Source organism: Pholcus phalangioides, unplaced genomic scaffold (genome assembly GCF_987345545.1).
Source record: "Pholcus phalangioides strain wild (caught in Gottingen) unplaced genomic scaffold, Ppha-v1.0 ptg000021l_1, whole genome shotgun sequence".
Classification (NCBI taxonomy): Eukaryota; Metazoa; Arthropoda; class Arachnida; order Araneae; family Pholcidae; genus Pholcus; species Pholcus phalangioides.
This window is the reverse complement of record NW_028301614.1, coordinates 6,491,643-6,512,953: the sequence shown is the minus strand read 5'-3', so window position 1 is coordinate 6,512,953 and position 21,311 is coordinate 6,491,643. Positions and strand designations below refer to the sequence as shown.

The following is a 21,311-nucleotide window of genomic DNA, read 5'->3' as shown; positions in this document are numbered from 1 at the left end:
TCATGTTTTTAGAAATCATTTGTTTGATTCAAAAGAGTACCTTTAAATGATGGAGAAGGAGGGCATCTTTATTTTTTTAGAGAGGGACCCACTTTTATTCAGAAAGAACCCAGATTTTGCCAGTAACCTGTGTCCAGTGACCCAGACAAATTAAGAGTCAATCAGCATCTTTGGTTCTTATTCAAAAAACTTTGCATCAAGTGTCTTACAGAACCATCAATTTGGATCGGAGGATATTATGGTCAGATAGGGTTGCAACCAGAGATTTTGAAGGCTTTGACATTGGGAGTATGGTAATACATATGCATGAAACCAAACTTTGCCCTGCTGTCGTTTTCATTCTGTTTGCATTTCATCCCTTTTGAATTACAGTAACATTTCAGTGTCGATTTAATGATTGTCATTGGTTATACATAGGAACTAGTGTGAAAGTTCACATGGGTGTGGTAGCCCAGGTTGATAAGATACTCACCTAAAGTACCAAAGAATGCAAGATTTACAGAAGACTGGATGTTGTGAAGATATTTGTTATTTGAGATGTTAATTTTTTTTTAAGGAAGGAAAAAACTCATCTCTGCCTCTACCGGGAGTCGAACCCGGGTCCCTCGATTGCCGGACGAGTGCTCTGACCACTAAGCTACAGAGGAGATAGAGATTTTCCTTCGCTAGAGCGTATATATGCCGAACGGAACCGTGCAATGGACGGTGAAACCGATCAGCTAATAGCTCATGGACGACGAGCCACCAGAGGGCTATATATATGACATGAATGTCGCTCTCCACTTGTTAATACAAGATTTACAGAAGACTGGATGTTGTGAAGATATTTGTTATTTGAGATGTTAATTTTTAAGGAAGGAAAAAACTCATCTCTGCCTCTACCGGGAGTCGAACCCGGGTCCCTCGATTGCAATCGACCCGGGTCCCTCGAACCCTCCCCCCAAGTCGGGGTCCCTCGACCCGGGTCCCTCCCCCAAGTCGAACCCGGGTCCCTCGATTGCAATCGAGGGACCCGGGTTCGACTCCCGGTAGAGGCAGAGATGAGTTTTTTCCTTCCTTAAAAATTAACATCTCAAATAACAAATATCTTCACAACATCCAGTCTTCTGTAAATCTTGTATTAACAAGTGGAGAGCGACATTCATGTCATATATATAGCCCTCTGGTGGCTCGTCGTCCATGAGCTATTAGCTGATCGGTTTCACCGTCCATTGCACGGTTCCGTTCGGCATATATACGCTCTAGCGAAGGAAAATCTCTATCTCCTCTGTAGCTTAGTGGTCAGAGCACTCGTCCGGCAATCGAGGGACCCGGGTTCGACTCCCGGTAGAGGCAGAGATGAGTTTTTTCCTTCCTTAAAAAATTAACATCTCAAATAACAAATATCTTCACAACATCCAGTCTTCTGTAAATCTTGTATTAACAAGTGGAGAGCGACATTCATGTCATACCAAAGAATGTTTAGAGGTGTCACGAGTTCAATATCTAGTTTGTCCTTGTCAGAAACTTTCCTGACATAGATGTAAATTGAAGAGCCAAAAAAACTGGTACAGGCATGCGTATGCAAATAAAGAGATATGGAACCAATCAGAGTACGGCAACGCCTGTATAGCACAACAAGTGTCTGGCATAGTTGTTAGATCGGTTACTGCTGCTACAATGGCAGGTTATCGAGATTTAAGTGAGTTTAAACGTGGTGTTATAGTCGTCGCACGAGAGATGGGACATGGCATCTCAGAGGTGGCGATGAAATTTGGATTTTCACGTACGACAATTTCACGAGTGTATAGTGAATATCGGGAATCCGGTAAAAAATTAAATCTACGACATCGCTGCTGCCGGGAAAAGATCATGGAAGAACGGGGCCAACGATGACTGACGAGAATCATTAAACGTGACAGACGTGCAACCCTTCCGCAAATTGCTGCAGATTTCAATGCTGGGCCATCAACAAGTGTCAGTGTGTGAACCATTCAACGAAACATCATCGATATGGGCTTTTGAAGCCAAAGGCCTACTCGTGCACCCTTGATGACTGCACGACACAAAGCTTTACGCCTCGCCTGGGCCCGACAACACCGACATTGGACTGTTGAGGACTGGAAACACGTTGCCTGGTCTGACAAGTCTCGGTTCCAATTGCTTCGAGCTGATGGACGTGTTCGGGTATGGAGACAACCTCATGGACCCTACATGTCAACAGGAGACTGTTCAAGTTGGTGGAGGCTCTGTGATGGTATGGGGCGTGTGCAGTTGGCGTGATATGGGACCCCTGATACGTCTAGATACGACTCTGACAGGTGACAGGTACGTAAGCATCCTGTCTGATCACCTGCACCCATTCATGTCCATTGTGCATTCCGACGGACTTGGACAATATCAGCAGGACAATGCGACACCCCACACATCCAGAATTGCTACAAAGTGGCTCCAGGAACATTCTTCTGACTTTAGACACTTCTGCTAGCCACCTAAATCCACAGACATGAGAATTATTGAACATATCTGGGATGCCTTGCAACGTGCTGTTCAGAAGAAATCTCCACCCCCCCTCTTACTGCTACGGATTTATGGACAGCCCTGCAGGATTCATGATGTCAATTACCTCCAGCACTACTTCAGACATTAGTCGAGTCCATGCCACGTCGTGTTGCGGCACTTCTGCATGCTTGCAGGGGCCCTACACGATATTAGGCAGGTGTACCAATTTCTTTTGGCTCTTCAGTGTATCATCTGAAAAAAAAATTAAGGAACACTGCATGAGAAAGAATTATACGTGAACTATAAAATAATTTAAATTACCACCAGAGTGCTCTGTAGTTTTGTAAAAAAAAGGTATAAAATCTCAGAAACGGTTTATACAAATAAACGATGATGGAAGAATAACTACTTCTAATCCATATAACATAATTGGAGCTGTTGATATAAATGAATGCATTATGATATATGATTAACTCATTTGTACAAAAGATGTAATGTTTGTAAAAAAAAATTACATTTAATTCACAGGAACGACAAATTGCTATCATCAAAGAAGTCTTACTTGCTGATCAAAATGCTTTGAATGGGCAAGCTAAAGAGAAACTGGCATTCTTAAGCTATAATACAACATCTGTGGCGCCAAAAAGTTCTCCACACTGGTATGGTACATGTTAATTATTTGCAAAAAATCAGCATTTCAAAAGATATTCTTTGTCCACATATTTTTTACACAATTCATGTGAATATGAATTAAACTAACAAAAAGATCTTAATTTTTCCTTTGTTTTATAATCAAATATATTTTTTCTTAAGTATATCTAACAAAATGTGTTGCCTCCACTCTCAACATACTTTTCAATAATTTTTGAGATTTGCTCACAAGGATAGGAATCGGCATAAAATTCCAATTTAGTTCAGTTTATTTTTCTGGTTTCATAATGTTGCTGGATAAGCATTGAAAATCATATCTTCATAGGTTGGGCCACACGTAATTAAATATAAATATGCAATACTAAACAAATGAAATATTTTAGTTATTTTTTACTTGTGCATTTATGATCCATATTTTCCACGGTTCCATAGTGGCAGATCCACTATGGTCCGGGTTCAAACCCCCCCCCCCCCCACAGTCGCTGCAGTAGTGGTCGGCTGAAGTTGATTTTCTGCGGTTCCCAACTTTGAAGCACGAATGCAAGCCAATCTCCCCGTTAAAAAGTCTCGCCGCAGAGAGCAGCAGGCCTACAACGGTGTAATTATTCATTCATTACACTTTGATTACTATGAGTTGAGAAAATACTCGTTGTTCAAAAAAATGATCGCAGATGGTGAGCACTACACATAACAAGCATTACACAGAAACAAACTTCACAGAAAGTTCACTATACATACATACATTTCAACATGTACCAATTTGTTAGAAGTTCCGCAGAGGAATATGGACGAGGTGTATGTCTGGTTTAGTAGTAGTGGATCTGAATATATACAATTTTTATGTTGGCAAAATTGATTTTAAAAATCTAAAATGCCATGTGAATGTTTCAGACTTCAAAAAATATTTTTGTGTTATACGTATATTTATTTTATATGTTTAACTCATTTAATCGTTGAAGATTAGTCTTCTGAGATGTTCAAAATGAAAATTTTAACAGGTTAGAAACAATTGAAGAATCAATGGGCTCAGTACTATCATCATCTGATGTGAGCTTTGATAAAACCGATGACTTTGAAGCAAGTGGAGACAATTATGCTGTTACTGAGAAGCGCAGATCCAAAAGCAAAAGGACTAGCAGTCGTGTATGTGAGGATGATAGCACTTCAAAGAAAGTGAAATTGCAGGTAATTCAAGATTGAAATATTTTGTTGTATATATAATTCATGAATTAGATTCTATAAATATGTGTCTTACCAGAAATTCAGAACATAATGGGTTTAATTGATAATGTGAGTTGTTAATTGTCCAAGGCAGAGGGTTCAACTCGTGGGCTACTATCAGAGTTTAAGCTAGGTAAAAAATTCTGTTCGCAGAAAAGCAAAAATGAGGTTAAAAGCTTTAGGAAAATGCTATAATGCTAAAGATTGATGGTTGGATGTCTATTCGTTTCAAACCTTCTGTACACATTTTTGCGAAAGTGGCTACTAGTTCTTTCGCATTCTAAGATTTTCTTTCGCATTTTCTGCAAAATGCGACCATAGCTTAAACCCTGGTTACTATTCATACTTGGTCATAGAGGTTCTGATGCGAGTTGTACAAATCTGCTTACAATTAACAAATACATTTGTTGCACTATTGGAAACTAGTGCAATTTTCCCCATTTCTAAAAACAAGATTTTTTAATAAAATTTAACTAGTATTTAACTTATTAATGCTGACTAATCTTTTGTTAACAAAAAAAAGATCTTGTTAATACAGTTTCAATTGTGACTCCTGTAGTTAATCTTAATGTAGACAATGAATCATTTTTGGTAAGAAAATAACTTTATTCTCAATGTTTCTATCCTCATTACAAATATTCAGTTTTCTCTGGACTGTTAGCTTTTTCTTATTTGAAGCATTTTTTATTGATATTCGAGTCAAATTTTTATCAAATATTTGTCTCAAAGAACCTTAGACCTATATAAAGGTTCATAATCAAATGGTATGACATTGAACTTGGTTCCAGATGAATAAATGAATAAAATTTTTCTCATTTAATTTTTTAATCACAGAGAAGAAAGAACCACGTACAATCGACGTCTCTTATTATAATCATTGATAATGTTATTAATTTGGGTATTGTTATCAATTTTGCAAGGAACAAAATGGACCCGTACCACAACATGGGTAATAATTTGTTTGTAGTTATCCAGGCTTTTGATGTTTTTTTTTCCCCTCTCCTGTCAAAAGTTTTATTTGTGTATTCTGAAGTTAAGATTTAACCAAACTTGACTACAAAGGTGTTCTCTTCCCCTCTCTCCCTTGTTGGCAAGCATTTCTGTACTTAATGTTGTAATCATTCTGTAGTATTTGGGTGTGTCATGTCATCTATATACGCATGGAACTGTTTTTGCAATGGCCTTCCTATAGTGAAAACAAGTGTATGACAGGGAAAAAAGCCCTTTTCTTCAGTTCTTATTCAGTTTCTTGCATTTGACCCAATTCAAATTTCTTTTTTAAAAGAGACTTTCTGGAAGGATCTATGAAACATATTGTACCTTTTAAAAAAATGTCATCCACTTGACATAGTAGGCCAGTGATTCTCTGTGTGCACTTTCCAGGGGCTCCATAGCCACTTGAGGAAAATAAAATAAATCAGTAAATTTGATAACTAGTCTAACTCTATTATAATAACATATTTATGTCATTACAATAGTTATTATATTTCAAGTCTATATTACCCTATATTTGATGTCTTACACATATCTTCAAATAGATAAAGTTTATGAAGTTAATTTTTTTATGCACTATTCAGGTTGATGACATTACTGTAGATATTATTGAAGAACCTGTGAGAGAAAGAAGATCTGATACTTTCTCAGAAAAAACGTATGTATTCTTTTTTGTTCGAATTGAAGATAACACTTCATAGTTGTATTGGGTGTAGTAACCCAGGTCGATAAGATATTCACCTAAAGTACCAAAAGATGTTTAGAGGTGTCACGAGTTCGATACCCTGTTCATCCGTAGAAAATTTCTTGACACGGGTGCAACAGAAATGGCAACATGACCACAAGAAACATTGCTACCGCAGGGAGTTCTTTATCGAGGGGTTAGCACACCAACCTCTTGGTGAGTGTAAAAAAAGCTGCCATTTGGAATCGCAATAAATTGTAGGATTCTTGTCTAATTGGCCCTCCTGTGCAGAAAATGTCTATGGTGTGACAAAAATGATCAAATTATCATAGTTGTATGTTTTTTTTCTTTTAAACACTAACTTTATAAATTCACTTTGTCAACCCCTACAGTACGCCTCTTAGAAGACGAGCAAGTTCAATGGGAAGAATGAATAGAGGCCATGCTTTTGCAACAAAAACAGTAATTAGACCAGAAACATGCTTACCATGTGGAAAAAGAATAAAGTTTTACAAGCCAGCTCTAAAATGTCAAGATTGCAGAGCAACCTGTCATCCAGAGTGCAAAGATAATGTTCCCATGCCATGTATACCTGCTGTACAAACTCCAGGAAAGGGTTCATCAGTAAGTTTTGTTCTCGTGTTACATCAAGATAACTCATTTGCACTTTTGTATACAGTTATATACAGTTTGTATAAAACCTTGTTAAGTCGTCACTCTGGTTAAGTCGTCAAGTCGTCATTTTTCTTCAGACCCTTCCAGCTCTCATAGACCACAATGTTATTAACCCCTCGTTTACTTGTCGCTAATTTCAGTTAAGTCGTCACTATAAAAAAGTTTGAGTAAGAGGAACAGACTATTTTTACAGCTCCCATTAAAAAAAGAGCTTGTTAACAGCATTGCCATATGCTTATAAGTCACTATAAAATCTTATATACCCAAACAGAACAGTTTAAATAACAAAAGTTATGCTGGGAAGTTCATTTGCAGACTAAGGTTTTTTGGAACGTTGGGGGACTTCAAGCTACATCTCATTTCTGCCTGGGCTCCATTGGAGAAGCTGGACAAACCGTGAGACACCCAAGCTCTGTTGCAAGAAGCAACGTAAGCCGGGGGGGGGGGGCCATCTCTGGCAAAACCGAAATTTATTGATATGTCAAAGATTACATATAGTGCAAGGAAATCAAAATTTATGTAAATCGAAGAATCAAATTAATCAAGTTTAAGTCAAAGTGCAACGGGCACAGATAATAAATAATCATAGAAAGCATGGACTCTACTAATTTAGGGCTTGAAATTTAAACAAAATATCTTTGTTCAAAAAAATTAGACATTCTTTCTCAAGTTGAGGTCTTCTGTTTACTTTTCCCTGCCCAGGGCCCCTCCACCAAGTCAAAAGTGTTCGAGATTATTTTGTAGTTGCATCATGAACTACTGATGAAGAATTCAAACACTAAAATTAAATTTGATGAATATGTAAAATTAATGTGCAATAGAGTTTTCTGTTATAAAGAAAAGCTACTTATTCAAACAGTTGCTCTGTTAGTCTAAATCAAAAATTACTAGTATAAATCAAAGTGTACAGTACATTTCATCACAATAATTTAAATAATAAGAGATAAAAAAGATAAAAAATTGCTATTATTTTTTCTTTTGCAATCTATAAATTTTATTAATATTGTTATTTTGATTCATACTTTAATAAATGTCATGAACCTGAGGTGACGACTTATCGAGGTTTTACTATATGTTGCTTTAATTCCATTGTTGAGTAAAATAATAGTCATAAAAGAATGTTGAATATTTTGTCGAACATTTTTTTTCAGTACTTTAGATAACCGTAAGTTTTATGAAACTTTTTCACATGAATTTGTGTGTTGACAAGAAATTACTGATCATGTCTGATGTGTGATATCACTTCAAGACCAGGCTCCACATTATTGGTAAATCTTATTCATTGTCTTGTCTATGGGAATGTCGGAACTTGAATTTTTCTTCTTTCCCAAAAGCATGATTAACCAGAATGGCAAATCGGATCTGTACATCAAATTTGGGTCCATTTTCTGGGCCCATCACAAAATTCTAAATCTGAAAAATTAACCCTTCACAAAATAATCAATGACCATTTTCACAAAAATGAGAAAAATTTCCACAAAAACAGGACTCTAAAAAAAATTTTGGGACAGACCCCCTGTTACTGGCATCTAATCTTTATAAACACAATTTCCATCATTTTGATCTTTACTGTATTGGAAATATGCCTTTTTGTGCTGTGTGAAGAAAAATAATTTTAATTTTTGTACCCAGGTATCCCAAATCATGAAAAAGTGATTCAGCAGCCCACTACGTTCATCATCTATTCTAGATAGTTTAAATGTTAACTCTTAAAATCTAAATATCTGTTACCTCTAAGTTAGGTCTGATTCAGGTTAGTTTGTATAATCATGGTCCTGCTGTACTTAGAAATGTCATTTACCAATCATCAGTGTCTTTTCTAGGATAACCTGCATGTTAAATTCTGTTGAAAATTTTGAATGGTTGGTGCCATTGCCAACTGAAGAAATAAATATCTGTAGCTGTTCACAATAGGTTGAACGTCTAATTTCTGAGTGTGTGTGTGTTTTTCCCTTCTATTTTATTCCCAGTCATTTTTGATAATCATTCCAAATTTCAGATAAGACTTAGTTTTGCACATTTAATTGTTCAGATTTTGAACCTTGAAGACTGAATAATAGTTTTAAAAAAATGGGTAGATAAGCAGTGAATATTTCATGAATTATATGTTGATGCATATGCTTTTCAGCTTTTTATCACATTTTAGCTAATACAGTTCATTATCTCCATAACATGTTTGTTTCTTCAATAGGGAACCATATCAGACTACGTATCAACAACACCACCTCTGATTCCTGCATTCATTGTTCATTGCATAAAAGAAATTGAAAGAAGAGGTTTCAATGAGGTTGGTCTCTACAGAGTTTCTGGATCTGAAAGAGAAGTTAAAGACCTCAAAGATAAAATTATGAAAGGAAAGTCTGTGCCATGCATGGTAAGTTTGGATTTCCTTGTCAGAAACTACAGTGGAATCTCATTTATGCATCTTTCAATTGCATGACTTTCACATTTGGCTTCAGTTGTTTCTTATTCCTTTACATTTTGTTAAAATATTTCATAATTTGAAAAACCTGAATTATACACTTTCACGAGAACTCCGAATATTTGGAGAATAACATCATTCCCATCCATCTTTTGTAGATTTTAAAAGTGTGTTGCTGAAACAACTTTTCATGCATATTGTCACCATAAAATCCATAAAGTTTAAGGTGATTGTTGGGATATGAAAATAAGAATTGAGAAAGTTATGGCTATTTTAGAGTAGACACTTGTATGACAATTTATTCTTGAGAATTCAGCAGATACAGTGTTTAAACATCTAAATTGTTTGGAGTATGACCATATGTCCTTCAACCAGACATCTGGCCAATTCATTTCTCCTTTTTCATTATTTTTCCTTTTTTAAAAGTTCGAAGCTAATAAAATACATTTTCTCAATTAAAACTTTTAATGACTACAGAGAAGCTGTCTTCATTATGTTCGCAACTGTGTTTTAAATAATCAACAAAAAATCATAATTGAAATAATTGCAAATTGGTTTTCAAAAATTGAAATAATTGCAAATTGGTTTTCAAAAATTGAAATAATTGCAAATTGGTTTTCAAAAATTGAAATAATTACAATTCAATGACCAAAAAATCGGCACAATGTCCTATGCCATTGTAGGGAAATGACTGGTTAAGAAATTTTTCTGATGTCTACAGCTTACTTAGACATAGAATGAATACTATAAAAAAGGTACTCAAGATTTGAGCAACAGTAATTTTAGGTCAATTATAGTTCTGTACATGCTTTTGCTGGTATGATTTTTGAAAATAAAGCTTGTGGGTCTGGGTACCCCCCTCGGGAGAATCTCCGGATTTCTGGATTTCAAAAGTTGGCACGTCTGGGTATGTGATTTTCACATTTATATGCTGTTTTGACCCAGGTTCTCGAATGTCATATAAACAGTTTCCATTGTACTATATATGACATATTGTTGTATTCATTTTGCTCACCGAATAAGGTGCTAAGCGAGATGGCACAGGTGATCTCCGTAATTGTATAATACTCCCCTACACAATATTTATATTTTGTATATTTTCATCAAATCCACCAGAGCAAGTGAACTCAACCTAATTAAACTGATGCTGGCTTCTAGTCCGCAAGTTATCAAACCCATTTGCTCACCAATAAGGTAAGGTAACCAAGATGACTCGCTCCGATGGATATTTTATATTTTACAATAAGATTCTTATTTCATTTTTTTTAATCCTTTGTATATAATATTACAAGTGTAAGGTAACAGATGGCATATTACAGATGGGGCCCATTCAATTGCCTTTAAAATATACCTCCATCCTAATATGTGTACATTCATCCATCTTAATGAAACCCCAGAACTTTTCTCCAACTTCAAACCCTATCTCGTCTGTAATCATCACAAAATTTGTTAATCACGACAGTACCCAATTGTCCGGGGAAAATTTATTGTAAAAATTTTGTAGATTATTGTTTGCTTACACAAAATGAAGTGTTCTGGACTCTGCTGTGATGATGGGCTGGAAGAGATCTTGGCAATAGGATAAGTCGAGTGGCAAAGTTCTGGCATTCATTCATGTATATATTACATTCGAGAATATATAGTTTGGTAAAAAATATATTGTTTTCTTTGCTAAAGACAAATTTGAATTTGTGCTTGATGTGATATTAGAAATATATATGTATGGCTTTTGAGTGTATATTTTGAGTTTCAAGTATCCTCTCTTTCACCCAAAATATGAATGACATAGCACAGTGTTCTTGTATATTTCAGAACAAACAAGATATATTTGCTTTATGTTCTGCAGTCAAAGAATTTTTGCGGTCATTACGTGAACCACTTGTGACAAGAAAGTTATGGAAAAAATTTGTGACTGCTTCAGGTAAAAAAATACAAACCAGAACAAAAAAGATAACCAAGTTTTTATTTAGATTTATTTATTAGTGGGTGATATGATTCCCTTGGGGGAAGACAATCTCTTGAACAATTTAAAGAAAAAAAAACCTCTTGTGTAGAAAATACTGCAGTTGACACTCATTTTTAGGAACCCATATGGACTTGAATAAAATTGAATGTTCGTAAATGGGAAAGATTTTTTAAAGTAATGGTATATTGTTTGTGGGACCAGATGACGGGTTCATAAAATCGAGTATCAACTGTATTATGAGAGTTTATACTGCTAAACATTGTCAAGCAGCTGACGTCTCAGTGCAGAATAATGCAAAGCATTCTGGTTTGGGGTTTGTAGTAGGCCTAAACGTGTTTTATACCTTCTGTTGATAACATTGCAAGGTTCCCAGCAACCTGGAATGTCAGGAAAATGAAAAAGTATCAGCCATAGTCAGGGAGAATGTAACATATATGACTGAAGTCAGGGAAATATGCAAATATTTGATAAAAGTCGGGGAAAAGTTCTGTGAAGCAAAAGAAAACAAACTAAAAACAAAAATTCTAAATTTGGAAGGTCAAGATTTTGAATTATATTTCTTCCTGAGTTTTGGTCAGGGAAATTTTTGATTTTTGGTTGGGGGGAAAAGTCAGGGCAATGACTGAGCAGATTTTGCTGGGAACCCTGCATTGGTATTTTTGAAATTCAAGAATTCACAAACTTTGAAAGCTTCTTGTGCCTTTGTAATACTATTAAACTTGTTAATATCTTGTGACACCTGCTCATTTTTAAGTTATTTCAGTGTGCCATAAAATGCTGTAACACACAATTTGAGGAAATCTCAGCTACATTATTATATTATACTAATTTTATCCCCCAAAACATTCTGTGGTGCTCCTACCACCCTGGGGTGTAGTGGAGCTCAATTTGAGAATTGCTGCAGTAGGCATTTTAGACATTGATCGTAAGATATCTATCAGATTATGAGTCAAGTTTTGTGTTCTTATTGATTTCAGATTAATATGCATAAATACAAACATTGAGGAAATAGTGAAGTGAAACATTATCTTAGACTATTAAACTATCACAGCATAATTATTCTGTTAATGTTCCAAAATTTGTTATAATTATAGAAATGTCTGACAGTGAAGAAGCTTCAAAAGAAGTCTGTAAAGCCATTGGCTATCTTCCTCAAGCCAACAGAGATACTCTGTCATTTTTGATACTTCACCTGAATAAGTAATTTTTTTTTCTATTTGCCATTACCTTTGTTATACATACGATGTCCAAAAAAAGTAAGTTTCATGTAAAAGACTTGTCACTACAGTTCTGAGATTGTATCAATGTGTAATGTTCTGACAAGTTTTTTGGGCTTGCTAGTGTGGCAACGTAATATTCTTTGAGATTGCTGTTGTGATGCTTGCGCCCTCTCCGGCTCTAGAGTTGTCTCACATGCTCATGTTTCTGCCTCTCATGACCTGTATAATATTCCAGAGTCATTTTTTTCTTGTTATAACCTTACTACTTAACCATACATGCACCTCATACACACATTCCTCTTCAGAATTTCTAACAAATCAACACGTGCCGGAATGCACTTGATTCATGTTAGTGCTAAAATCGTGCTTATGAAATCAATGGAAGTGAAAAACACAGATAATGTAATAAGTAAAGCAGGATTCAATGCATATTATGAATTTTATTAAACAATGCGCTCAGGCTTTTATACCCTAACATTTTTGGGGGATGGGGCTAAATTGGGAGCAGGAAGGGGAGGGCATCAAAAATAGGTGTGGATGGATAATGGGATTTTGTTTCTAGTTGCCCTTGCATATATTAATTGAAATGTACTCAAACTTAGATGTGGCAGCTGTAAAAAATCTGTTTTCCAAGCAGTTAGCACATGAACTTTTCATTGTAAATCAGGAGGAAGTACCAATCAAAACTTACTGTAGGTCCTTGTGTGCATAAAATGACCATGGGGCAGCCAAAATGATCAGAAATTCAGTTTATGACATCATTGCGTAAATAATTAAATATCAATCGCATATAACTTTTTTTTTTCTCCGCAGGATTGCTTCTGAACCTAATTGCAAGATGCCCATTGACAATTTAGCCAAAGTATTTGGCCCTACAATTGTGGGATATTCATCGGCTGAACCTACTGACAGTGATATGATTTCAGAAACTAAATGCCAGTTTGAGGTAAAGATAAATATGCTTATAACTAATATATATTGATTTATTTTTGGTGAATTCTTGAAAATTGTAGTAGCAGCAAAATGTAGAAGTATTCAAGCCAAATTTTCTAGTGCATGAAAACTTTTCTCGTGCTTAAACTAGTTTCATACCCTTAATAATATATTTCTGAATTCAGGTAATGAAGTTATTGCTGGGTGTGCCCAAAAGCTTTTGGGAGCAATTTGTAGCTGGCTTGGATGATGAAGTTTCCGTTACTCCAGAGCCTCGACCAGGTCAGTAAATTTAATCAAAGTCATTTTCATATTATAATCTTCACTAATGCAATATAATGAGCTACACATGTTTAGCCGTGCAAGCAATAAAATTAATGGGCAAAAAACAATAATCACTAAAAAAATTACTTCAACTTACAAGCAAACCTTTGACTTATGAACACAAAACATACAAGGAAAAATCTCAACTAACGCAAAAGCTTGAAAGTACAATAATGTTGGCAAAGTGATTGCAGAACAAATTTTTGTTGTAGGAATTGAATTGGAAAAGGTAAACTAACTAACAAAATAAACATAGAATATAATTAACTGACAAATTATGTAATAGGTCAAAAATTCACTGACCTCTCAGTAAAATGTAGAACATTCACAAATAAAAAGTCCACAACAAACTAAATACCTAACGAGGTGGCTGAAAAAAGATGCCCACATAAAAAATATGGATGTTGAATACATATCTAAACTGTATCCAAAATGCACTCACATCTGGAATTGACAATAAACTATAGATCCCAATTTAATTTTACCTTATTGATAATCTTTTGTTTCTTTGGATTTTGAGTTATTTTTTTATTACTATAGTTTAACACTAGTATGACTGGAATTTTGAACTAGCATGGCAGAAGCAGTCATTTTGACCTCAATAGGAAAAAAATGAGCTTGTTATTTTTCTTTACTGAAACTTCTTAAAACAGCATCTATTCATTCTCTTAGACTTATTTTGGCATGAAACCCTTATTAATGTACTGATTTTTATTTATTTTTCGAATTTTTGACTTGCTATCACAAATAAAAACGTCTGAGTTTACTTGATTTCCAGATCATTGTAGAGTATGCATATTTGTAAGACATCATTCAATGCTGATACTCTTGTGCCGAGGTAATTTGGGTGAAAACATGTACTGCACACAGAATTAGAGTCATAGAATTACATAGCAGAGTTATAATTATTTACTTTTTTGTCCATGATTTCAACTCCTCCGATCCTGATACTAAAGACTTAGATTTTCTCTGCTTACCAACAGTATTGTGTCAAAATCAACAGCAAACAAGAATTTAAGTTCATTTTTTTCTGATCATTCACCATGCACTGAATAACTAACGACATGTCTTGCATGGCAACCATTGTGAAGCAGATTTGATATTCTCATCAGTTGATTAACAAACCTAAGATTTTCAAATAAAACAATATAGTAACTTTGGGAAGGCTGGTGTGCAGAGCAGAAAGTGCCAGGAAAAAATGAATCTCTTTGTTGTGTGAACGTCTTTTCTATGTCCCATGAAGAATGCTACTTTTGATACACCAATGCAATAAAAGAAGCAAAAAACCATAAAATACCATATGGATAAGAATAGTGTATGCCAACAAGCTCCTACAAAGGCACAGCTTTGAAAGGTACAAAATTAATGCTGGCAAATAGCAAACACCATGATAAAACCTCTGTTTTTCCAATATTTATCTTCGCATGAGAAACATTTCCATTTCAGCAAGTTTTTTTAACCACAGTAATAAACATTATCTGTAATGTCAAAATGACAACTACCATCATTCTAGATAGAACTTCGTTTTGTCTCTAAACTCAGCTATGAAAATTTATGTTCAAGGTAGAAAAATATCATGAAATTTCAATAACCCAAGATTCACCGTTTAGATGCAATTGCATGTCAAAGTAGCTTTGCGATCAATTCATTGCATTCATTGGTCTGTCCAGTCAAAATTTGGTTCACAAAATTCTGGATCTAAAAAATGAACCTTTCACAAAATAAAAATTAACGAAACCATAAATTTGGCACTTCATTTCTTTTTGTGACAGATTAACTAGATTATTTCGCTTCTCACAAAATTAATTAAAAAAGCCTGAAAAGATTATTTTTGCCCTTGGTGCCTAAAAAATTTGGCTACTACTTTACCGCATACCAACTCCAGTAATATCACCATACGGTAAATTCCAACCAGTAAAATTGAATGTGAAAATGAAGGCGTCATCTATTGTTGGTTGCCCCAAGCTTGGTAAGTAAAGAACTTGTTTTTGATGTTCTTACCCTAGAATAGAGCCCATGGACCTTAATGGTAACCTTCATGGTGGAAGACGAGAATCCTACCACTGCACCACTTGGGCTAAAAAAATTTGGCAGGCACCTAATTTTTTTTTTTTTTTTTTTTCGATTTGCCAAGCCCTAGTAGCCACTAACGTGAATAATGGTCACAAAGTCATAAAAAAAATAAAGATTATCTTAGACAGTTTTCCTTAATCAAATTCTGTGGTATATCTATCACTATGAATGAGACAACCCTAAGGATGTGTTATTTTTCTTTAGAGCCAAGAGGTAATCTACTGGGCCCACTTTCTAATAGTGGCTACAGAAGTTCCTGTCAATCACGAGGCGTGCTTGTAGGGAAGACTCCTCTCACACCAAGGTAATGCATTTTTTTTTCAGATTCTTTATATGAAAATTTCATTTCAGCATTAACCTGGCTTAGATAATGTTTTTATGAATATATAGTATGAGAAATTCATTTTTTGAATTTAACTTTGAGGAACAAAGAAGTCATGTATAATTTAACACTTTAAAGGCCAATATTCCATAAATGGAACAAAGTTTTTATTCACAAAAATATCGCATAAAAATTGATTCAAACATTTTCAGTTTTTTTTCGTATATAGAGGAGAGTTCAAAGTATTTTTTGAAATAAATTCAGTAACTTCAGGTTTTGATATAAACAGTTTTGGCAGAATTTTGAAATTTGACTTTTTTTCTTAGGCAATTTTTTTCCCCATTTCGATTAAAATTTGCCAAAATTTCAATTTTGAAGTAAATTGAAAATTATTTTGTGTTTCTACCACTCAATATATTAATCAAAGTAAATCAATTAGTTTCTTTGTACTGTTAAACGTTCAAGAGCCACGCACGTTCAAATATGCATGTTCCATTTATGGAACATTGGCCTTTCAAGAGAGCGGGATTCTGGGATATCTAATGGGCAGTGCACTGCTTCTATTTTCCTGTTCGAACTGATGTAGATATATGCCAATTATGTGCTAATGAAAATGGGAACATCATATTGTTGAGAATGATCTAGTATCAACAGTTCCAACTGATGTATGTGAAATGCTAGGTAATTTTGCAACAACAAGGGTTAGGTGTTAGAAAACGCCTGAAATGTGTTCTTCAAAAGATGTATGGCAGAGAAAAAAGGAGCAAAATGTAAGCGCAATGCTCAAGTTTCAAGAAAAGGCAATACAGTTTTGAGCAATCTGAAAAAAAAAATTATTGCATGGGATAAAACAAATTCTTTCTAGAATCTGATCAAAACCCCAGCTCTGGATTCCATTCGAAAAGATTTGCCATATGACCGTTATAGCCCGTTGGATAATTCATTCAGAGTTGTGAAAAGCGGATCATATTTTGCATTTGGAATTCCGAAGAGAAGTGACAATTCTATGAATGAAGGATGGGTTAATTAATCATCCAATTCCACATTGTCAACTGGAAAAAACATGTCAGGTCATCTGATGGCCATTATATTGTGTCTGCGATGCAAGGATGGTGTGTGGTTTGTCAAAAAAACACTATAAATGCTACCAATGTGACGAATAGGTCAATCAAATATGTTTTTCTCCTTTTATCACTGACATTAGAAAAAATTTTGAGTTTTTTTGCACTCATTTTTATGTTTAAAAAACCAGTATGTTGCGAATTTGAATCTAGTAGAAAACAAAATTTCTTGTGATAACTACTCCAGAAACGAATAATCGTGAGAATATAGGCGATACCAGTTTCTGCTTTCACCTCTCCCCAAGTGCCAATATCCTGGGTTATAAACCAATTATCACATCGTGAAAAACAAAGAAAAAAAAATGTTTTTTTTTCAAATTTCAAAGTTTATCTATGTATAGGCATTGAAAAGGACCTCAAATTCCAAATTGCAAAACAATAAGTGACTTCGTTCACACTTAAACAGTTTAAAGAAGGCCTTTAAACAGTTAAAAGAAAAAAACAACCCTGTAAAAGACTTGCTTGGTTTTTCTGCAAAAAAAAAAGTGCTGGATGATGAACACATTGCAATGTAATCAGTGAAGTGATTTGCATGCTATAGTGCATCGAATACCTCAAATTTTGAAAAAGAGCACATAAGAAATCCATTCATATATCCTCTCTGTGCAATCTCATTGAGTGAGGACGCAGGTTTTTTTTTTTAATATATAGGGTTCCAGAAAACCTGGCAGACTAGTATAGAATGACAGCAAAACAATTTTTTCCCCTTTCCAATGATTTAAGATTTTTTGTGATAAAATCTTAATCATTGACACTTCAATACTTAATCTTTTCACCTCTGTTAGAATATCAACAGTTTTAAACACAGAAGATTTACAGATTTTTTTATGTAATTGAGAAATAGGAATTATGAATGTTGAAATATGAAAGGTCTTTGTTGGTGTAGTAGATGCCAGTTATTGGAACCACGGATAATATCGTTAGACCATATATTGATAGTTAAAATACGTTAAATCATTTTATGACTTCACATATGCTTTTGTATATTTTGCTATTTTTATGTGATAGAGTATTTTTTCATATTTTTTGGGCATTATTTTCTATAATTTCAACATTTTCAATGCAAAGAATTATTTTCCTAGCCGTTTTTCTTCCATTACTGAAAGACTGAGAAAAAAGGTAGATCTTGGTATTCACAGGATACCTTTTTATTCATCCTATTGATATACACTAGTCTCAATATATGCCAATTCGGGGCACCCCTATTTAAGTGGGCTCTGTGCGGATGCATCTGCCTAGTTACGGCACTGGCAAAATTTATTTTTGATGAAACATAATGGCAACGTTTCTTTTTATAAAAAAAAAAAAAAGGAAACCATATCTTATTTTCTCATGAAGCAATAGCTCTCTGATTAAAATTATATAATTCTCTAATAAATTTTCAGTATGGAGTACCCCCTCCCCCACACCTTTTTCCCATAAATTGTAAAATGTGTTGTGTTATGTGTTTTATGAATAGAGTAAGATTTTTTCCTTCTGAGATTGGCAGGTCTGGAACAATGGGGAAAAAGAGTGTGACTGAACATTTTGCAACCAGTTGACAAAAAATAGTTGTCCCCTTTTTATAAGTTCTTTTCAACCAAACTGGACAGATGGTCATCATATTTGCTTCTAGATTTGTTCAGATTATAGTTATCAATTATTAGTTATTGTTATTGGAACCCCAGTATGCTGGTGTGATCACATTAAGCAGTTTGCACTGGAATTTTAAAAAAAAAATTTTTAATTTACAAATGAGAAATTTAATTACAAATGAGAATCATCTAAAATTTCACAAAAAATATTGAATGACCTCAAACATAAATTGTTTAGTTGTAAGTGTATTTTTTGTAAGTTCAAAGGATGCTGTTTTTTTCATCTGCAGGGTGAGCGTAACAACAAGATCAGTCAAAACAAGGCAGTTTTTTACATCGCCGCTCATAAAGTGAAATAGTCAATAAAAGGAGTGTTTTTTATTTTTTATCAAGCTTTCTCTTAGAGCCATCAAGTACTCAACTTGTGTTTGGAACATAAGTGCATAGTGGTTTCTCTTTTGTCTAAATTCAATTTTAATCAAGTTGGTGGAAGTTAACGCAATTCTTGAAACATTCAATATAAACTTTGTACAGTACGGTGAAAATTATCATAAGACGAACTTATGCAATGTCATTCCCATCACCTAGATTTATTTATATACAAGGATTAAAAAAAAGAATTTGAGCAAATGTAGAAAAACTGTTTTTTTTTCGCTAAGAAAAATTGTTTATACTTCTGAATTTCTTGTACCATATTGCCTTCACTTTATTTTTACAATCAATATACATGAGCACATTGTGATATTTTCAAGGGATAAAGGAAATACAATACATTTCCGCTAAATGAGATTATTACTTTGCATAAGCATTTGTTGCCTTAAACTGTTACTTTGATTTGTTTTGCCTTTCCCAACATCAAATTAAGTTTTATCTTTTAAATTCTTGTTCGTCAGCGTCTTACATAAATACAGCGATATATATACTTGTAATATACATATTTCCTTTACTTCTGTGTTTTTATACCTAAGCACTTTATTTTATATATCAATTTATATTACCCAAATATATTTACCTGTCTTGTCTTGAGACTCCAATACAAATATTTAACTGTAATATAAATGTATAACTATTATTTTATGTGAATTTTTTTAAGCTTTTTATGCAGCCATTTTTTTTTTGTTTTATGGTATAATGCTAATGAGAATTACATATAATTCTACAAAAAACCACTTTTATCTGTTCGCTAATGACCTTAATATATGGCATAGATTTCAGTATCCATAGCTTACTTTTTGTCAGTAAGCAATCAAAACTTCATTTTTATGCGATCTTGCAGGGTTTTTCCATATTATATATATATGATGTAATATTTTGATTCAAAATAGCTTGCTATTTTCTACAAAATGATTAAATATATACATAAAAAAACTACATCATTCACTTGGCTATGGCATTCAGAAATGGTATAACATGAATATTTATAACCTTGCTCACAGATTCGAGTACTTAATTTTAGATTCAAAATGATTTTGTATTATATAATGCATATGTTTCATACATTTACCTGTAAAATCCATTGTACAAATTTTATCTGATAATGAGAGATATCTAATACTTATTTGCCTCACCAATTAATGAAAATATTTTGTAAGCCGTTTTCTGAATTTTATTCATTCAATCGAACTGTCAATATGAGATTTGTGACTTGTTTTGTACAAAGCAAATGTTTATCACCTGCAGTGTTGAAAAAAATAAAAATCTTTTTTTTTATTAAGTATGTGATTTGCTTTATTAAGTGTATGCCGACTTGGATTTCTTTTTAAATTTCATTTTTAGTGGAATCTCAATAACTCGACATCCCCAATGGGATAGAAAAACATGCTGACAAGTGGGTGTCAAGTTAGTGAGGTTTTATTTCATCTCACCATGATTTTTTTAAACATGTACATGTACATAACTTATATGTACCTGTATATTATTATATAATCGAAAAACTATATTGTATGACATACACAAATTCATAAAATGTTTTTTCATAATCTGCATTTTTTTTGATAAAATTTTGCATTGTGAGAATAATCTTGTATTAGACACAAAAAAATGCTGGAAAAAGCGGTGTAATTGTCTAAAATAAACTTTTCTCATTTAAAACATTTTAATCCAACTCAAAAATTTCAGAAATTATATCTATGGTGTTCAAATTCCAAAAACAAGATGGGAAGTATCGTAGACCCAGAGAGATGCCACTGGACTCTAATTTACCTGGGTCTCGGGACCCAAGTTATTTGAAAAATCTGGGTCCTTTTTGAGTGAAAGTGGGTCCCTCTCAAAAAAAATTTATTTTGAAAAAAATTATGCCCCCCCCCCCCCCCATAATTCACTGGTATATCTATGACTTTTCTTCCAGTATGCTCCAGGTGTTTGATCACCTACTTATATTTCTTGGTTGAGACTGAGCGGTGGCTCATGTTCTGGGTAAGAGAAGAAGGTATCTGTGAATCAAGTATAATTCATCGCTAAAAACATGTTCTATCCAAAAAGGTTCATTTACTTTCATTGTCTACTAGTAGGAAAAACTTGCAAAGAAGCTCATTAGCACTGAGAATTTAACGTATGGAATTCTGCACATGTAATAAATCTAAAACACATATACAGTTGATCCCATTTAGAATGTTTTTCCACTTAGTACAACTTATTTTCATGGTCCTAA

At 34.0% G+C, this 21,311-nt stretch overlaps 1 protein-coding gene across 1 annotated transcript in view; it reads left to right on the top strand.

Annotated features, from left to right (window-relative positions):
• The window catches only part of LOC149070547 (rac GTPase-activating protein 1-like), a 28,406-nt gene extending 9,010 nt beyond the window's left edge, over positions 1–19,396 (top strand). Inside the window, exons 5-15 of the mRNA XM_089249083.1 lie at positions 3,010–3,140; positions 4,131–4,317; positions 5,931–6,004; positions 6,424–6,655; positions 8,898–9,080; positions 10,941–11,049; positions 12,189–12,294; positions 13,128–13,260; positions 13,433–13,529; positions 15,849–15,948; positions 18,952–19,396. Of these exons, the coding sequence (XP_089105209.1) occupies positions 3,010–3,140; positions 4,131–4,317; positions 5,931–6,004; positions 6,424–6,655; positions 8,898–9,080; positions 10,941–11,049; positions 12,189–12,294; positions 13,128–13,260; positions 13,433–13,529; positions 15,849–15,948; positions 18,952–19,015 (1,416 nt within the window). The 3' untranslated portion in view covers positions 19,016–19,396. The remainder of the gene's footprint in view (positions 1–3,009; positions 3,141–4,130; positions 4,318–5,930; positions 6,005–6,423; positions 6,656–8,897; positions 9,081–10,940; positions 11,050–12,188; positions 12,295–13,127; positions 13,261–13,432; positions 13,530–15,848; positions 15,949–18,951) is intronic.
• The last annotated feature ends 1,915 nt before the right edge of the window (positions 19,397–21,311 follow it).